The 20,427-nt window shown below is 43.3% G+C and overlaps 1 protein-coding gene across 1 annotated transcript; it reads right to left on the bottom strand.

The window, feature by feature from the left end:
- Positions 1-1,276: 1,276 nt before the first annotated feature.
- On the bottom strand, positions 1,277-18,259 carry STIP1 (stress induced phosphoprotein 1). The gene is made up of 14 exons (XM_089483157.1): positions 18,143-18,259; positions 12,910-13,119; positions 11,798-11,939; positions 10,554-10,695; positions 9,613-9,781; positions 8,729-8,855; positions 7,348-7,450; positions 6,443-6,563; positions 6,247-6,343; positions 5,060-5,184; positions 3,774-3,810; positions 3,384-3,487; positions 2,483-2,655; positions 1,277-1,780 (listed from the first exon to the last, which is right to left on the bottom strand). The coding sequence occupies exons 1-14, from the start codon at positions 18,149-18,151 to the stop codon at positions 1,708-1,710; spliced, it is 1,632 nt and encodes a 543-aa protein (XP_089339283.1). The 5' UTR covers positions 18,152-18,259; the 3' UTR covers positions 1,277-1,707.
- Positions 18,260-20,427: the final 2,168 nt, after the last annotated feature.

The following is a 20,427-nucleotide window of genomic DNA, read 5'->3' as shown; positions in this document are numbered from 1 at the left end:
TCCTGACAGTAAGAGCTTTCCAGCAGTGGGACACACTCCTTCCTTGGAGAGTGAAACCTCTTTCTTTGGAGGTCTTTAAGCAGAGGCTGGATGGCCATCTGTCAAAGAGGCTTTGAGTTCCTGAATGGCGGGGGGGGGGGGGGGATTGGACTGGATGGCCCTTGTGGTCTCTTCCAACTCTGATTCTATCACCTGCTTGCCAACTGGAAGCCATTCAATTTCTCCATATTCTGTCCTGATAGTAGCCTCATCCTGAGTGCAGGTTACACATTGGGACATTCAAATGTTATTGCAAATAACATTACTGAAACCTGTTTGTTTAAGAGGAATCCATTGGTTTTCAAGATCCACACAATCAAAAGTTTTGCTATAACCTATAAAACACAGGTTTTATATATATACAGTCATCCCTTCCCTTATGTGGGACCCCCCCCCCGGGATAAGGGAAAAAACGCGGATGCTCAATCCCCATTCAAATGAGCCCACAACATTTTCAGTCAATGGTCTAGAGAAACGTGCGATTCATAAAACAATCTTGTCCTTTTCCTCTGAAAACACAAAATAATAATTTACTTACAATTATTTAATTTAACTCTAACATGAAATGGAGGATTCCTGAAAAGGGCACGACGGGAGCTCCCCAAGAATGCCACATTTCGTTTGCAAATCCCACTTGCGTAATTTGCAACAAAAAGATGAATTCTGAAGCTTGCATTTTTACTGGTTGGCTTAACCTACTTTAAATTATTCTGATTATTTAATAAATTTAAATAATTTAACACTCCAGTACCTCCTCCTCCTCCAGCAGGCCATTCATTCTGTGGTAACTGAGCCTGATCAGTCCTCATTGGAGTATTGTGAACTTCTGAGCTCTTCTCATCTAGGTTTATTTCTGGAAAATTTTGATTCTTCCCCACTAAGCCTGATAAACTTTTAACCATTTTGGCTGCGCAAAGAATTTCCTCGAATGAACTTCCTAACTGATGCCCCAGGAACTACAACCCTGTTATTGCTAGCCAACATGGCCAAAACTGCCACAGAACTGGCCCAATATGGCCCTGGTAAATGCGCTGCCAACCAGCCTCACTGGGTGAAGGTTGAGAACACTGTCAAGCAGCTTGATAGAAGACCAGAAATATCCACAGAGACAAAGCTCATGCTACTCCAGAAACCATCCAATGCGCTGAAAGACAAATAATTGGCCTAAGTATGAATGCAGAAACCAGATTCTAGATCAGAACCTCAAAGATTAAGGAAGGTGACTCAAGAAGCCAAAGCCACTAACTTTGCTTTTATTGCATGTGCAGCAGACAAAAAAAAAAGTATGCAGCCTCAGAGCTGAAAGAAATGAGACAACAAATGAGTGACGAACTTCTCCACGCCACAGTCACTGGCAAGGAGAATTTAAAACGGCAATAGGGGAAGGAGAAGAAAGTAGAAGAGGGCAGCTAACAAGTGGGAATAACTGCTGAGACAGACAGAACAATGAGCCATGATATCTGATAGGCCAGGCCCAGGAGGAGCTGGCGGGGTGGTTTGGTGTGAGCACACACATGTGTGTGCAAATGAAAAACCAACACACCACTGGACTGTACAAGTCTTTGCCTCTGACAGAGGAATGCGCCCTGGAATGGCATTGCCAGCATCCAGAAGTCCCAGCTGCCCTTTTTAACAGGGGAAAGGAGGGAGGGCGCAGAGTCAAAATCATCACCGAATGGCAATTAAACCAACATCCATGAGCTTCTGGATTTTCTGGGCGATGACTGGATTCTTCAAGTGTCTGCAGAAAGGAAAGAGAAAAAAGGGGAGTTTTCAAAACCTCTGTCTCACTCAAATGACTGAACAATGACCACATTCCCAGAGATCGTAACAGGATCTCTATCAGTGTCGACACCCAAATCTGGAAATACAAATGCTTTTTGTTGCCTATTATTTACTGTATTGCATTTTTATTATTTTAGTTCATCTAACTTGCCTAGCGGATACTTCTTACTGGGTAGAGCAAATATATAATAAATGTCAATTCTATCCAGTTCTTCCTGACTCCTTGTGTTGAACACTAATGCAATTAGATAACACATGCAAAATTCCCTTTTTGATACTGAATTCTTTCTTACCACAAGTCCAATAGGTTGTAAGACACTTAGCCCTACTACACTCCAAAATCCAGAAATCTTTAACAAATGCTTAAGAACTCAACAGCTGAGTCTACACAAAGACCATGCAAAGTTAGAATTAAATAGAAAACAATGCACATAAATACTGGTTTGTATTTACTCCTAGACTGGAGGAATGATGTGCTCTGCTTTAATGGTCTTTGTATCTCTATCCGGTGTTTCAATAAGCAAACACCCACTGATACGTATAATTTCACCTAGATCCATAACTGGCAGCAGCTTAGAATCACCACCCCGAAAAAAAGCAACACCTTTAAGCTATGCGCACTGCCCAGACCCACAGGTGGCTCTCTGGCCTCACTCACTCGCTTAATGCTTGAGGATCTTTCTGCATTTGCTCAAGGATCAGTCTCATGGCTGGGTCACTCATGATCTGCTGCACCTCAGGGTCAGCCATGGCACGGCGCTTCACATCCTCAGGATTGTCATTGCGGTTGTACTGGGACATGAGACAGCGCTGGTAACCCTCTGCCGCTTCCTGTGGAAGTTCAACAGCACTTTAAAGCTGCCTGAGATGGAAACCTTTCCCTGCCCGCCCACCCACCCTCTTTCCGTCCAGGTTTACTCAAGTAGTAGTATGATGCTACAGTCTTTATTACTGTCTTAGTTTCTTGCCTGAAATAGTTGGTAGGAACACATATCCATTTATAAAGCAAAGAAGGGGAAAGTCTGGCCATAGGCCAGATGTGGCCTCCAGAGATTCCCCACCCAGCCTGTCTTTCCATGCTCTCCCATATGACTGGAGATTAAACACAAGAGACTACTTAGTCAGGAGACTGAGGCTTGGAACTGAAATCTAATTTACAGACCAAACGACTGGAAACTAGCTTACTCCTCCATAGACATGCCTAGAATGCAAAGTGTTTTAGCGTTAGTGGGAAATGTCACTTTCCTAAGAATTACATCAGACCTCAGTTTAGGCCCTGCCTTGTGCACTCAGCTTCACTTGCTTTCCATCCTCAGATTTCTGGGATGGAAAAAGGAGCTTAAAATTTAGGAATACCCTCTTCTCTAGACAGAACCTCCCTTGGTTTGGAGGCAGGACTTTACTAGAAAGGGACTCCCTCACAATTAAGATTAAATTTAGCTCCTAGAACATAGCTCCACATAATCCTTTCCTAGATAGCCTTCCTGTGCCTGTTAAGGGAAGCCAGCTCCATTATTAATTTTTTTGTACCACAGCAATAGATCCAGCCAAATATTCACCTTGCAGTTGGAGTCCAGTTCCAGGGCTTTCTGGTAGACATCCATGGCTTTGGTATAATCCTTCATTGCTTCCAGTGCTGCCGCCTTGCGTGTGTAGCCCTTGACTGAAAACCAACAGCAAGCTATGAGTCTTTTGTGCAAAGGATCATGCACCCGCAACCATCATCCTATCTTTCCTCCTCTCCTTAATTCAAACAGGAGCCTTGCTGGAATGAAGGTGAGTTCTCCAAGAGAACAGGCCAGCAGCTGCCAGAGACTTGCAGACAATTTACATTCCAGTTTCTTACCATCCCTTTTTGTGTGTGATGCACTACACTAGCTTCTTTGCTGCCAATTTAGCTTTCCCAATTCCGCCCTTTGAAGTCAATCAACTCAAGTCCATGTACTTACTGAATGCGGGTTCTAGCCGAATACATTCTTCACAGTCCTGCAGGAGGAAGAGAAACCATTTTTATTTGAAAAGATCACTATTTCAGAGAAGAATATTGCCTTTCTCTTCCCATCCAAACTAGCTTAGTGACCACTTCAACATCCTTGGGGTCTTCTCTGACTCTTGCCTAATACTTGAGCCTCTGAATGACAGTGTATCCTCAGTTAAATCTACCTATCTTCTAAAACCAGCTAATAAATTCAGTTTATTGATGCAGGACCTGTTCAGCAGGCCCTGAAAATTATGAGCTGGTGAACTTGACAAACTCAATGAAGCTGATAGTTTCATTTTGTCCATCACTCCTTTTTTCAACTAGCCAAATATAGAGGTTTTTCAGTATGGAGAGATAACACATTGACGCAGCTGTTGAAGAGGAGGGACTTGTCAACAAAAAGAAGTGGCATCACAAACATAGTTGTACATGCCATAAATTCAAACCCAGACTTTTAAGAGCTAAGCATTCAAATAAAGATGGATAAACTAAAGATGAGTTTTTATTTCTCCAACATTCATTAATTTTTAAATCTCAGTTTTCCCACTATATTTATCAAGATATTTGTGAAATTAAGGAAGTTAAAGTAAGACAGTAGGGATGTCATGTGGATTATTTTTACATGCAGAAAGTTCCCTGTACGTTTTTTAAAAGTATGCCAATGAGGCGTTCTCTCTAGTCTAGCATTCTCTCTGACAAGCTAGTTTTCTGCATGAAGGGGACTAAAACATCTAAAAATATTCAACCACAGGATCCTCCCATGCTGTAACAAAAAGGGCTAGGGTTAAACATGCACTATTGCCTCATTTGCCATTTGTATCAGCTAGGTCTTAATTTCTATTTAGTTTGATTCTCTGATCTTCTTGTAATTGAAATGTATTATGCAGGAGCCAAACAGGTGACAAACCTTACAAATTATCAAGGTCTTTAAAACCTAATATACTAGCCAACTGTTTTGGACAAGAAGGAGGAAACCCAGAAACAGGCACTGTGCAGGATTAGATGGCTGAGTTGGCAGAAAAACTACAAGTGTTTAAAATGCACCAGAGGAGCCTTCAATAAGCATAGAACAAGAGCACAGTATGAAGGTCAGATTGAAAAGCTAGACTTCCAAGGGGGAAATGGCCTCTGACAGTACTTTTAAAATAATGTTTCAACACTTTTCCAATCACTGAGCCAACGTAGCATGGCACAATTGATTTCATCTAGGTATCTTGGATTGAAGTCTGGAAGTCACTGATTCACAACACTTGCCTTTAATGCTAACTGGAACTCTAGCAATTTGGTGTAGCAGGCAGCTCTGTTACTGTACAGTTTGGCATCATTAGGGTTGCGTCTGATGGCTTCCGTGTAGTGTTTCATTGCTTGTGGATAGTCCCCTGAAAAAGAATACATGTTTAAATAATCTTTGAATTATTTATATATATATATATATATATATATATATATACACACACACACACACACACACACACACACAGAGAGAGAGAGAGAGAGAGAGAGAGAGAGAGAGAGAGAGAGAGAGAGAGATCTACACAAAAAGTTCAAAAAATTAGGATTTTGTGTCACAACTCCTAGGAGGTTTCAGACAATGATTCCTGAACTTTTGTTCTACAGGCATTTTGTACTTCAACTAACAAAAATATGAACAACTGTTAGGAACTCTGGAAAATGAAGTCAAATACATGTGAAGAAGCAGAGTTTGGGAACCACTGGTCTAAGCAGGAGCTATGCTGTCTAAGGCAATCTGGGAGCTGTAATCAGAAACACTGACTTTTCAAATCATTGATATACTTATAGATATTTTTAAGGCATACAGCCACACATTTTTTGAGAATTCAAAGTGCTTCACTGAAGCAGTACAGTGGTACCCCGGGTTACGAAATTAATTCGTTCCGCCGCCGCTTTCGTAACCCGGAAACTTTCGCTAGCCGAAAAGCCCATAGGCGCTAATAGCGAAAGCCGCGATTCCGTGTGAAATCGCGCCGAAAAGCACCAAATTTTTCTTCGTAACCCGAAATAACCTTCGTAACCCGGAAATGGATTTTTCAATGGATTTTTTTCGTAACCCGGAAATTTCGTAAGGCGGCGCATTCGTATCCCGGGGTACCACTGTATAGTCAAAACAGCACTGAAGTCCACCTAGCAAGTTTCTGTCCAGTTTTCCTTGAGGCTTGGCACAGAAAGTGTTGTTTTGGTTCAAAGGGAAGAGCAAACCATATTTATTTTTTTGCCATAATGCGTCAATCAGCAGAAGCATCCGTCACATTTATAATAATTCACAACACAATCATGAATAGATGGTTAGCCTCTGGCTGTTACAGCAGTTGATCAACATTCTCATATTTCCAAGATAATCCCTCTGTATCTAAATATCTTTGCAATGCTCACTTTTTCAGCACATATAGTAATAAATCAACACACAAGTATAAAATCCTTGCCTTTCTGGAAACACTCATTGCCTTTGTTCTTCTCTTCCAGAGCCAGCTCAGGATTGATGTAGGCTACCCTCTCTTGTTCTTTCAAGATTTTCTCAGCCTAAAAAAGAAGTGGTTTGAACACTGTCAGCCCTTTTGATTTCTTGCTTTGCCTGGCACACTGGTACATATACAAGGGTTCTCAAAACCAAAGACTTGCCTGTTGACACTTTTTTAACACATCTGGAGTCCGGTGCTCAGCCAATGACTTGTTGTAGAATTGAGTAGCTTCCTTATATTTTTCTTCCTTGAAGTAGGAATTACCAATCCGGGCATAAGCTCTAGATGCAAGGGAACATACCAAGAATGAAAAGCTGGCAAGCACATGGAAAATGCAAAAATTCTAATCCCTAGTACCCATGCAATATTGTTTTGGAGGATGGAAATGACAGTTATGTTACGGAAAAGGCAAACTCCATACTATGGGTTGGGAGGAATCTCTTCCTCCTGCCACCATCTCAAGCACACTTGGTGAAGACACAAGGGTGAGCTTTCTGAGTGGCTGCTCCCACATGAGGCTAGACTGGTCCCTTCCCTGACCTAGCAGATACTATTGTAGCTATGTGTGGCTTTCAATGGGAGGCCAGGAAAACAGCCACCACCTCCGGAATCCCTTAAGCATACATGAACTACAAAGCAGAAAGAAAATGGGTGAGCAAATAAGCCTTCTTCATCAGCTACCCCGAGCATATAAAAAAAAAAATCTCTGAGGCCTGTCATTTATAGGATTGCCATAGGTTGAAGTCAATTTGATGGCAAATAACAACCAAGGATTCTATTCCTACTCCTTCCACATTACTGCTGCTTCTGGTACCACATTTTCTGTTAAAGAAGTAATGCCCAGGTTTAAAGCTTGGCAACTATACATGGATCTGTACTTGTCTATGTACAGATTTAATTGTAAAGAGATCATGCAAGTCACATTTGGTGGCGTAGCCTTGTGCTCCCCTCGGATGAGCAGCTGAAAAAGCCAGGACCACCAAGAAATCCTCAAAGCCACACAAGCAGAAAGGCAAGAGAAAATGTTAAGAGAGACTTGTTGGTCTGGTAGCATTTGCCACTTACTTGGCAATCTGTCGGTAGTCCTCTCGGTTTTCGCGCCCTACCTCAATGGCCTGCTCACAGAGTTCTCGGCACTTGTTGTAATCTCCCATCTCAAAATACACAGCTGGAGAGAAGGAAGAGGAAAAACAACTGTGTACATACACACAGAAGCGAAGAGCAGCCAGGCACAGCTCCACTGTGACTTGGCCCCAGTGGCTATAAGAGGCCTTTCCTCCATAGTCCAACTGCCAGTACTGTGGCCTTGGGGAGAGAAGAGCAGCCAGCATCTGCTGGACTTAATCCACTTCTCCCACTGTCATTCCCTTTTCCTTCTCAGTCACATCATTTCAGACTGCAAGCTTAACATCAGGAAAATGTCACGTTAATAACGTGTAAGCCACCTGGGAGATTTCTGAGCTAACGGCCAGTGTATTAATACTCAAAATAAATAAATTCTTCCCATGGTTTCCCAACACTAGGTTGTGCTATGAACAAAGATGTCTTTAGCAGATTGTGCTCTAGCAGAAATGGCTTTTAAAAAGTAGAACCCACACCATGGAATGCTTTCCCCAGACAGGTTTGCTTGACATCCACATCACTGCCTTTTAAGCATTAAGGTAAAACTTTGTCACTCTCCCAGGCCTAGTTTAGTGTTTTTAAAATGCACTGCACTATAAATGGACTACATGTTTTTCCTGCAGTACTGCTCCAGCTTCTTTAATCATTGCTATTTGGGTTCTATTTTCACACTTCATAGCAGCAACATATATTTGTGAACTGCTCAGAGAACCTTTTTGTTAATGGGCAGCATAGAAATATGTTAAGTAATATATTGAACTGATTAGCTGGAACCAACATTTGTGCAATGCTATGAGGAGCAAAGCACAGCCTCCCAGACATTGTTGCAACTGCAACTCTGACCAGTCCTATTAAGCATAGTCAGTGGTGATAGGTAATGTGATTAGCAAGAGCCATCTGTGGTGCTTTCTTCTCCTGCAGCTGAAAAGGGCTGACAAAAAGTGTGCTTAATGGCCTGTTTTTAAGTAACCTTATTGATATGGCAGGAGAGCCAATGTCGCAAAGCGGTTTGAGTGGGTCTGATTCCCAGCTTGGCCATGAAACCCACTGGGTGACCTTGGGCAAATCACATGCTCTCAGATTCATGGGATGGAAATGGCAAACCTTCCTTTGAACAAATCTTGCCAAGAAAACCAAGGATAGGTTTGCCTTAAGGTTGCCATAAGTCAGAAATGACTAGAAGGCACATAACAACTAACACTGATATGACTCTGGGTCAGTCACTGTATTCCATTTTTTGCTTGTCTAACTTTTTACATCTGCCAAGACTGCTAGAGAACTTCAGCTCTGCCTCAGATGGGAAAGGTTCCACCCATCTTCTCACCTGCTTGATTGGTGATATAAGTCATGTTGGTTGGATCGAGTTCCTTTGCTTTATCATAATGCTTCAGGGCTGTTTCAAAGTCTTTCTTCTTGTATGCCTCGTTCCCCAGTTCTTTTTCCTTAATAGCCTGAAAAGCAACATATGTTGTGTATCATATATGAGAGGGACCAAGTTGCTCAACCTAGTTCTGGTAACAATGCACCAGATGCCTTGACCTTCTCAAGTTAGATAGGCGGCTAACAGAAAACAGTCTTGAGTGTAGTTTTCTGACTGTGAATATCTTCTGTATATAAAAGGTTTGAGCACTGGACTACAACTCTGGTGACCAGTGTTCAAATCCCCCTTTAGCCATGGAAGCCCACCAGCTGTCCTTAGACAAGTAACCTATAAGCCTTAGAGGAAGCCAAAGGCAACCTCTCTCTGAACAAACCTTGCCAAGAAAAACAACCTGTGACAAATGTGCCTTAGGGTCACCATAAGTCAGAAGCAACCTGAAGGCACGCAACAAATATGTCTGGGTCATTGAGCAGCTGAACATTTTTAGGTACCAGGTGAAACTATTTTTATTCACTTGGCTAGGTTTTAAGAGGGAAATGTAGGTACATTTAAAAAGGATCTATAACATGCAATGCATCTATCCCCGACAGTTTTAGGTAATTTTGTTTTAATGTTCCTTGCATGGCTTGTGAGTAGACAGCTGGGGAGATACAGAAATATGCAATACACAAGATCTGACAAAATGACTCCTATTAAAAGGTTAAAAAAAGAGAGACTATAAATCTTTTGACAATGAAGATAGATCAGTAAAGCTCAATACAGGATAAAACAGTACAGTTGGACTCAGTTTCAGCCCAGTCTCTTGGTTGAAGGCCAGTAGGCAGTACCTGCTTTTTATTCTCTGGCAGATCTTCCTCCATGGGTTCTGGCTTGGGCTCTTTCTTGGGGGGTGGAGGTGGGGGTGGAGACATGGCTTCATCCTCATCATCTGCACCAGCTAAGTCAACACCAAGCAACACTCCTAGGGTTGTCATCACTCGTGGGTCCTTCAGTTTCCTATTATGAAGCAGAAACACAAATGCAGTCTAGTGGACTAAGGGTTAGAGAGATGGGTTTGAATTCTGCTTCTGCAGTCTTCATTCCTTATTTGTAAAACTACTGCCGGCTCCAAATTACATCAGGAGTGGACATGTCTGTTACTGTTTGCTTGCAACGGAGTCTTCTAGCATCTTAAATCAGACAAGGACAGAGTGAGGGCTTTGTAAAAGCTACTTCATTTTTACTACAATCTCAGGGTTCACCAACTAGAGTCCAGGAATAAAATAGAAACACAGATGGGAAGATGTGCATTAAGAACACAGAAGCGTGGTACCTCCAGGCATATGCTCTGTGCCCAGGAATTTGTAAAGTATATGACAATCACAATCACCTGACCTTTCACTCATACATTCCCTCTTGGTTTTCTGCAAAATCGAAAACAAATCACCCAGAACCTATTAAATCTTGATCTACTTTCAGTCCACCTCTAACCAAAAGACTGTAAGTTATGATGGTATATATTTTCACGGACTGCAGTCCACAAAACCTAAAATTTAAATATGGTTGTGTTTTATAGCATTTTGTTGTTTCACAGCTCCTCAGAAATGACCTCGTGATTTTCAAATGAGAAGGAGCAGATAAGTATTTTTGAGAGACTTAGACAGATACTTTCACAATTTGTTTGTGAGCTTCCCAAGAGCATCTGACCCTCTGGTCTGATTGTGCAAGACAACTTTATATCATAGTGGTATGAACACCCTTTCCAACCCCCTTTCCTCAAGACACTTACGCTCCCAGTTCTGATGGCTTGTTGCGGAGCTGCTCTATCAGTTCCCTGTAGCTTGGGTCATTGAGTAAGCCTCTGGTGCGGGGATCACTCTCCAGCTTCTGGTAAAGGTTGGGCATATTGAAAGGGTTCATGATATTCCTTTCTGGGGTTGGAAGGAAAAAAAGGAAGAAATTATTACTCTTCTCCTCTCACACTTACAGCTGCAAGCTCTGAAGAACTATGGAGGAAAAATCACCTCACTGATAGTGTGAAGCCTGTCTTTACTTGCCTTCACTGGCCACATCTTTTGGGAACCAGCTGGGGGGAAATACTAGCTCTGCTAAATGCATACAGCTATGTTACCAAAGAAATACTGGAAGCCCGGCCCTACAGTTCTGATTCAAACTACAAATGAGTTTTAGAGCCTTGCAATAAACTCAACACGTCTGTCTTTCTGTGTATTTTTGTGTGAATGAACTCTGGTCACCACCAAAATCTGTGCTTCTTAAGCTCAGGATTGGATCCGGGAGCGCACACAAATTCTGAACCTGAATTATCATAGGGAGTATAAAATAATACAGCATGGGCTAAAACTATTCCCTGGTTTGCCTTTCAAATGTCAAGGATAACCTCCATCTTGTCTGGATTAAATGGTACACCAAGGCTATTAAAATTCCTCCATTCTTCTAGACTTGGCCACACAAACTGTCTTGACCTAAATCTTACACTGTTTTCAGAACAAGGCTTAGGTGAAGCTCCAGAGTCAGAAAGTAATGTTTCTGCTGGAAAAACCATGGGAAGACTGCATCCTCTAATAGTAGTCTCAAAAATCAACAGGAGTGATAACTGAATCTTATTTTGACAGTATTTTGAGACACTATTCAGTATCGAAGAAAGCAACTTGGTGACTGCAGGCCATGTAGCACATAAAGTTCATTGCCATCATCACTTCCCCATATCCTCCACCCGAAACAACAGACTCACTCTGCCTAACTGCATAGAGTTCAGTGCTGACCCTACTTGATGCTCTTCCATCTCACTCTTGCAATCCGTATTCTTGCTCTTCCACAAGAGTCATGTAGGCTTCCGCTACCAACAGAGGATAGTATTGTAATTTGGGCTCCACAGGTCAACAACAGTTACTGTGGATCAACCAATAAAATTCAAAGAGTAATTTCTCAAATTCCCCTTTCAAGGCAAAACTATAGCTAGCAATGTGCAGCCAAGGAAAGGAACAAAGTGAGCCATGGCTCTCATCTCCTCACCTGCCAGCCTAGATTCCATGTTCTGCAGCCCTTCTTTCAGCTGTGCATTGCCTGGCTCATGTTTCAGCCCTTCTGCATATGTCTTCTTGGCCTCCTCAAAGCGGTTCAGGAATTCCAAGGCAGCTGCCTTTCGGGAGTAACCCTAAGGACAGGAAAGGGACCACGGCAGTGAGCATACTAGGAGATAAAGATGCACTGATAACCTCTCAGCCTTAATTGCCACGGAAACCAACAACTGCAATACTGAATACGGAAATTCTTTTAACATTTAGATGCCTGTGAGTGGGCTATGCCAATTTGCCAAGGGCTAGAAGATATTGCAAACTGATAGAAGGACTGCTTCAGCAGGTTTGCATGTTCTACTGTCAACTACCTTTTGAGTAATCCACATTTCTTTTTGCTTTCTATTTGGTGGCAAGAGCCCAAGTAATCCACTGCTTTACTTTATCTTTATATGGATATTAATTGCAAACAAGTCCTAGCAAGAGCTACTTTTGGCTCCAAAGGAAGATTTGCAATTACAAACAAATACATGAACAATGTACAAGTAACCAGGCAGCAAAGCTTTTCCAATCTGGAAAACAACTCCTTAGGAGTGCATTGAGGGCAGGTCCCGGAACGGAACTGAATGTGGAACAGTGGTCACTGCACACAGCAGCATCCATCCGTGGGCGTTCTGGTCTCCTTCACAGACCCACATCTATTAGGCAACATTCTGTAGCAAACTACAGAATGTATACTTCTCTGTGTTCTTTGGAGAAAGAACAGCCTAAGTGTCGTGGAGACATTTGAAACTGCCTGATGCCATGTCTGATGACATCAAGTTCTGTATTATCAATACTGCCTGGAAGCAGCTTGACCAAGTTTCAGGCAAGTTTTTCAGAGTCTTATCTGTAAGATCAGATGGATTGGCAAAACATGTACTCCATCTCCGAGGCAAGGAACGCCCCAGGACAAACATACCCAACAGGGCTGAGTCTGAAGTGTGTTCACATCTCTATAAAGCATACAAGATACACTTTCCCTGGGCATTTGGCAAAGTTACTGGTCAAGCAGCACCAGAATAGCATAGGGAATGAACATTTCCCCCCACAAGGTGAAGATCTTCTTACCTTGCCCCACTCTGGCTTCAGCTCAACGGTCTTACAAGCATCTTCCAAGGCCTTCTGATATTCTCCTTTCTTAGCATACGCAGCAGACCGATTGCTGTACAGGACATGATTGGAAGAGTCCAATTTGATGGCCTCCGAATAGTGTTTGATCGCTTCGGCAGTATTGCCTGAGCTGAGGGCCTTATTACCCTTCTCCTTCAATTCATTTACCTGAGAAAGAAGAAAAAGTTAAACAACTGTCCTATTTTTCCACTGAACGATTTCTTGTCAATCATAAAGCACAAGTAATTCTCTAATCCCATAACCCTTGCTGTCACCATACGCAGACCAAGGATGTGAACTGGCTTTTATCGGTAACTAAAAAAAAATAATCTTCTCTGTCCAGGCTTTGAATAAGAGGTTGGCCTCCAAACATCCATTCATATACGCCTACAGTCATTTTCTCAATGTGAAATGCAGTAAGGAACAAAAATCATAATCACTGATATTTGTATAATTCTTTCAATATCCCCAATGCTTCCTGTGTATTGTTGGTAGCCTCTGGAACTTTTGGACAACATCTCCCACAATCTCTGGCCTTGCTGGCTGGGACCACTTCAGTCCAATACATCTGGAGGTCACAAAGTTGCCTACTCTTGCCCTAAGGTAAAGATGGTATCATTCCCCCTATATAGCCAAAGAAAAGAGGGAGTCTAAGAGTGACTTGCCCATCAGGTAACTTTACAACAGAACTGAGTTTTAAATGCAGGAAAGTCCCAGTCTCAGGAAACTCCCATAAAGAGATACCGCTGCTCCCATTGACTACTGTTGTATTGATTATTGTTCTGTTGTATTGTTTTGTTGTTTGACCTTTTGGTCAGTTTTAACCTGTATGGTTTTTAATTCTTTATTAGATTTAATACCTTTTTAAGGGGGGGAGGATACCAGGGATTTGATATGTTGTATATTTTCAACTTGTTAGCCACCCCAATTGTTCTCAGAGGGGCGGGATACAAATAAATTTTATTATTATTATTATTTTATTATTATACAACAAACCAATTTCTTAGCCATTGGGCAATGTCAAGTTTCAAAAAAGAGAAATACCATAATAAAATAAACAAAAAGGCAGACTTCAAACCATGAATTTGTGCAGTGCAGTCGGTGGTCCAAGTGTGCAGCAATCCAAGCGTATGCTCTCAACTTGGTTGCTTTCAACATTCAATCCAACTTACCACTCATGTCTTAAAGAGGTCAGTTTCTATACTCCCAGAATTTACTCTTTTGTCCAGATAAAAGTCTGGGCAGCGCGTGAACGGTGTTTCCAGAAGTAAATGTGCCTTGATCAACTAACCCCTTCACAAGCTTGCAGGTGCCACAATAAAGTTGTAATGAATGGCAGGGTCTTGCAGAACACATAACGTGCATCCATATATAACATGCCTTCTGCACATCTCCTTCCCCTTAGAAAGAAATGCAGTGAGCCTGACAGGATGACATGTTACTGAGTCACCACTTCCCCAGGTAGCGTCCTCCATTAATGAATTCCAGAGGAAGCAGGAGAGACCACAGCGTTTGCAGCCGGCAGGAATCTGCAGCCCACAATCTGCCAATGTACATAACCCAGCGTCCCTGTCGCATCCAAGGCTGCTCCTCGAGGGAATGGCAAACTGGAGGCGGCTCTCTCTGAATCACTGCTCCATTCAAACGGACTGAAGGCTGAAATTACAGATGGCTGGCAGAAGAATCTCCACATTTAGCAACACTGATCTGGGACAAACATCCAGGCTATATGTCAGCACTCCTGGAGGCTCTTATTATCTTTGCACAGCTGCACAGCAATGCTTAGCAAGATTTAACACACAGCTCTTTTCTCTCTTATTCCATTTATATTCCACCTTTCTCCTGGTACAGGACTCAAAACAGCAATGGAGGGAAACAATGGAGGGGAAACTCTGCATGCAAGATTGGAATTGGTTTGCCTTCTCTTGGAAAAACATATTGCCCAGAACTATCTACCAGACTTCAGGGGAAAGAAGAGGAAAAAACTAACAACGACGTTCCAGTTTTGAGTAGTGATGCTAGTGGCAAACAGCCATGTTGCCATGGCATAACCTGGGCAGATTTAGTCTCACTGGCCTTCCTACAGTCTCTGGTTTTCACTTAAAAGTCAAACTTTGCCAGCACTGTGCCAAAGGCATGATGTCCACACGATAAAGGTATTCTTGTATTGAGTGCTGAGGGGGAAATCGTACAATTAGGTAAGTCGGACAGGGCCATTACTCAGTAGTAAAAGCATCTGTTCAGCATTCAAACATGTCTAGGTTCGATACACAACAAACTCACAGATGAAAGAAGCAGGAAAGGTGTCTCTCTGATAAGAGATTTTCAAAGATGGCTGCTAGACAGAGGAATCTCCCTGTATCAAGTCAGACCATTGGTCTGTCTTACTCAATATTGCATCTACAGTGACCAGTACTAGTTCTCCAGGGATTGTACTCTACCTAGAGACACCAGGGATGAAACTAGGATCTTTGGCTGGCAAAGCATTGGGCTGTACCCCTGAAAGAATGCCTTCATCCATTACCTGTGAGCGTGGCAAATGCCTTTTTCCAACAGTTTCCCTCTGTTAGGCGCAGGACATGCCGCAACATGTGGCGACTGTCCCAAAAGGCTCCTGTAATAAACCAACAAGCTTTGAAAAGGAGAAGGGCTCCACTTAGCTTGCCTGGTTTAGCCTTGCACTCAAAGACTGACTCCAACTTATTCAATGTACAGAACCTGTCACCAAGGAAGCTGTGTCCCACCAAATACAGCACAGTACTGTACAAGTGACCAGTAGCTTTTCTTCAGGGAGGGAGCCAGCATTCTTTCCCAGCCTTACTTAGACCTGCTGGAGATTACAACTAGGACTATTGGCACGCATACCAAGTGCTCCCATACTGAACCACAGTTCTTGGCCTGTATTCATACACTGACTCAGATGCCATAAATCTCCTGAAACTCCTCACCATCTTTCTGAAGGCTGCTCCTCCTTTCTTGCACAATCCAAACCGAAAGAACTAGAAATTCAATACAAGTCTCCTTAACCTTAGAGCTATAACTTCCAGAACAGGTCTTTGCATTTGAACAAGACTAATGGCAAGCTCCACTGCAGATTAGGTTACCAAGTTGTTGTTTCTCCTCCAAAGTGCCTCCTGAACACTTTTCCATATGCATTCCTTTTAGCACAGGACTGGGGAACGCATGGCTCTCCAGACGTTGGTGGCCTGCAGCTCTTACCAGTGGTGCCCAACACAAGCCAATGGTGAGATGATAGTGGCTACAGTCCAACCATTTCTGGAGGGCCGGATATTGACTATCTCTGCTCCAACAACTCACCTGCAAGGTTAGGGCTCAGAAAAATAGCAAGAGGTCCATTGTAAGATTGAGTGATATTTAACACATGCAAATCACTTAGTACACTTTTAATTCCTTGTGTAAAAGCTAACACTGATATGCTATTGCTGGTTTTCTTTCAAAACAATGTAGACACCCATACATCTGTGCCAACAGCCATGCAAACCACCAGTCATTTATTAGTGCAAGTTATCTAAAGCCTCTTTTTACAGCTGCAACTGCATAAATATCAATAGCAATGTCTGAAGTAACCTCCCCATTTCCCACTCCTTCCTTGCCCCACCTTATTACTGCTTCATCCCCTTCAGCTAAGCATAACAGCCCAGCCAAAACCCTTCAAAATTGTGGATTTTACAAGTGGATTGTTTTGATATGTATGTGTCTTACTTGTTCTTTTAAACTGATGTTATGTTTTTAACTGATGTTGTGTATTTGTACACCTGTTGTTTTTCGGCTACTTGATCCATGGGGAGAGGAGGGTCAGAAATGATATTATTAAACCAATTCCCCACAACATACTAGAGTGTAAACGGCTCTCTTTCTTTCTTCTCTCCATATTTGCCCCTTGTTACTCCTACTGTAACTCCACCATCTGATACACATCTTCCCTTGACTTATCACTAAGACCTAATCTCTGCCTCACCTGATCTCTTAAGAGGCAAGTCTAGCCTTCTCTACTCCACGATCTTGTCCCATGAATGCCTAAGACCTACTGCCCCATCATCTCTCTCTCAGGTACACTAGTGCCCTAGACCCTCATCCTGACCCCCGACAGATGGCCGTCCAGCTTCTGTTTAAAGGCCTCCGAAGGAGGAGACTCCACTCCACTCCACTCCAAGGGAGTGTCTTCCTCTTTTGAACAGCTCTCAGTATCAGGAGGCTCTTCCTAATGTTTAGGTGGAATCTCTTTTCCTGCAGTGTGCATCCGTTGCTCTGAATGCTAGGCTCTTAAAGTGCTGCTATTCCACCTTAACAGCTCTGACTGCCTCCTGTTGCATCTTGGGGTTTGTAGTTCAGCGAGGCCTAAGAGCTCTGTCTGAATCTTCTAAATTCCCAGAATGCAACAGGAGGATGCCAGAGCACTTCAAGTGGAATAGGAATGCTAATCCACCCTGAACTTTTGTGAGAGATTTCTCTGTCAGAGAGAGCTCTGAGGATTCTTTAGCATTGAACCAGGACAGTTCAAGTGGGCTATTTATTTCTGCAGTGTGTTTTGCCCCAATGTCTCACAAAACCAAGAGTTCCCAGAATTCCCTAGCACTGAGCCAAGGCAGCTAAAGTGGCCTCCCTGCAGTGCGTTTTGAACCCCATGGGATGCTATCACTAAGGGATAACAAACACAGTGCAGAAATAACCCAGTTTGGGACCGCTTTAGCTGCCCTGACACTTATCTTTCTCTATCAGAGAGGTCTGGCGCCACAATAAACTACACTTCCCAGGATTCCCTAGCACTGAGCCAGGGCAGGTAATGCAGCCTCACACTGGGTTGTTCCTGCAGTGTGTTTTGGACCCACATCTCTCCCAAAACTACACTTCCCAGAATCCTCCAGCACTGAAACCAGGGCAGTTAAGGCGGCTCCCCAGAATTCCCCAGCATGGAAGCCTGAGCAGTTAAAGCGGGTTGTTTCTGCATTGGCTCAAACGTCTCCCAAAACTACGCTTCCCAGAATCCCCTTGGCATTGAGCGCTCTCCATGCGGTGATTCCTGCCTTGGAAGCCCTGGCGCTCCCCTCCCCTTCCCTTCCAGGCCACATTCCGACCCCAGAGGCCCTTCCATCTCCCCCCGAGAGCTTCCCTGCCCTTCCTAGGCCTCCCTCTCCCCTCGCAGACCCCGAGGCCAGGCTCCGAGGCCCACCTTCTCCATGGCGACCGAAGGACGGACGGAGGGCCGGCTCAGTCCTCGCTCCAGAAGCGTCTCTCTCTCTCCTTCCTCTCGCTCGCCTCGCGCCTTTCCGCTTCCGACTCCGCCTTCTGGAAACTGCTAGAACCCTCTGGCCCCGCCCCTCGCTTCCCATTGGCTCTCTATAAGACACACCCCTTTCCTTCTTTCCCCGCCTTCTCACTTTTCTTCCTCCTTCCCTGTCCGTCTTCTCTAAGTCCCACCCTCTCCGCATTCTTATTGGCTTGAGTGAAATCTTCTTCGTCTCTTAGGTGGCCAATAAAAATGTAAAGAAGGTGGGACTTACAGAAGACGGACAGAGAGCAGAGAAGAAAGGTTTGACGTTGTGTTTGACTGGCAGGAGGGGCGGGACTTGAGAGAGCCGGGGTGTTTTTCGGCTCCTGATTAGGCCCAAAGGACCCGCCTCCAGGCCGTCAGTAACCAGTCTCAGCGCGCTCCCATTGGCCGGGAAAGGCTCTGACGTCATCATCAGCGCTGCCCACTGGCTGATTTCCCTGCCACTATCATCGCCATTAGTTTCGCGCCTTTTTCCCCGCCCCTTGTTACTGAATGGTCAAAATTAAATAACAGAATAATAGAGACGAAGGAAAGCTGGTTTTACCTCACGGTCCAAAACACACTGGAGAAATAATCCAGTTTAAGACCACTTTAACTGCCCTGGCTCAATGCTAGGGGATTCTGGGAAATGTAGTTCTGTCAGACATTGAGCCTTCTCAGTCAGAAAAAGCTCTGAGGCCACAATAAACTACATTTCCCAGGATTCCATAGCACTGAGGCAGGGCAGTTAAAGAGACCTCAAACTGGATTATTTCTGCAGTGTGGCTTGGGACCTATGTCTCACAAAACTACAGTTCCCAGGATTCCCTAGCACTGACCCTCTTCATGTAATTCCTCTGAAAATATCGGTTAAATGTCTATAGGGAAGCATAAGACTGAAAGGAGTATTAATAATAAAATATTGTTTACTGTTAGAAGACTTGGGGAAGTAAGTTATAATAATAATAATAATAATAATATATTCATTTATTTCCTAATAGCTACCTTGTACAGTATTTGGCAAATAAGCTATTAGCATTGCCACGACGCCAAAAGGGACCCCACAAAAGCCATCTCCCTAATGGCAGAAGCAAGACAAGTCGCTAGACCTCAGTTTCACATTTAAGTCACACTCTGGCTATGTATTTGTTAAGGATCATAAACCATAGGAAGGTGTCTTAGGCTACAAAGTGGAGCAGCCCTCCATAAACTAGTTCTGGACTATATCTCTACGTTGGACTCAGAAGTGATGTTTTGGACGACATCTCTCAGAAGTTATAGGGACGGGTAGCTATTGTAGCCCACTATCTCTGGGGATGCTTATTTGTTTTGCATTTCATTGTCAGCTCCAGTAAACATGTCAGTAGTCAGGGATGCTGGAGGTTACTGTCCAAAGACAGTTACTGCATATGTATAAGTCTAGACATTTCAGTCAAAAATTGACCCCAAATACCTGGGTCGACTGATCCACGGTTCAATGGAAATACTGTACTTTAACTCATATATATGGAACCATCCCCTTTCTCTGAATGGAGTTGATGAAAGGCAAGAGCTTAGTCCATCTTGGGAGCACCAAAAAGAAGCATGGATCCCTCTCATCCATCCTGCCTTTAGGATGAGCACAAACAGTTACGCCTGCCAGGATTTTCTAAGTTCTTTGGCATGGTTTTCCTTCGCAGCATCATTTACATCCTTTGTTACGTGCCCCTAAGTTTTAGCCTCGACTTATCAGTGGGTCATATCAAAATCCATAAATCTGGCCCCAAAACCTGCCCTCGAGTTATATGTGAGGTTGACTTATAGTCAAGTATATATATGGCTATCTTTCAAAAGTAATGTGTTGCAGTTATAGTTGTTAGATCTATTCCCCCAAGGACTTGTTGTTGTGTGCCTTCAAGTCATTTCTGACTTACGGCAACTCTAAGGTGAACCAACTTGAAAGGCACACAACCACCACAACATTTTCTGCAACCGCTCCCAGATCATGGAATGGCCTGCTGCCAGAGGAGATCCGCCAGATTACCATTTTGGATGCCTTTAAAAAGGCCGTTGAGACAGAGCTCTTTCGGCAGGCCTTTCCTGAATAGCATACCCAGCCGCTACAATGAGTCCATTGCCTTATGAACTTTCTGAAACCCCATTCAACCCTCTCTGATTATTTTAATGTATAGTTTTAATTGCTATTGCATTGAATTGATGTTTTA

The sequence above is a fragment of the Sceloporus occidentalis genome, unplaced genomic scaffold (assembly GCF_023333645.1).
Source record: "Sceloporus occidentalis isolate IW3139 unplaced genomic scaffold, rSceOcc1.0.p SCAF_20, whole genome shotgun sequence".
Classification (NCBI taxonomy): domain Eukaryota; kingdom Metazoa; phylum Chordata; class Lepidosauria; order Squamata; family Phrynosomatidae; genus Sceloporus; species Sceloporus occidentalis.
This window is presented reverse-complemented; position numbering and strand designations above follow the sequence as displayed.

Coding starts and splice junctions, on each gene's coding strand:
- STIP1 (XM_089483157.1), bottom strand. Junction 8,856..9,612: donor TGCCAGAGAATAAAAAGCAG/GTACTGCCTACT, acceptor GTTGCTTTTCAG/GCTATTAAGGAAAAAGAACT. Junction 6,344..6,442: donor TGTTAAAAAAGTGTCAACAG/GCAAGTCTTTGG, acceptor CTTCTTTTTTAG/GCTGAGAAAATCTTGAAAGA.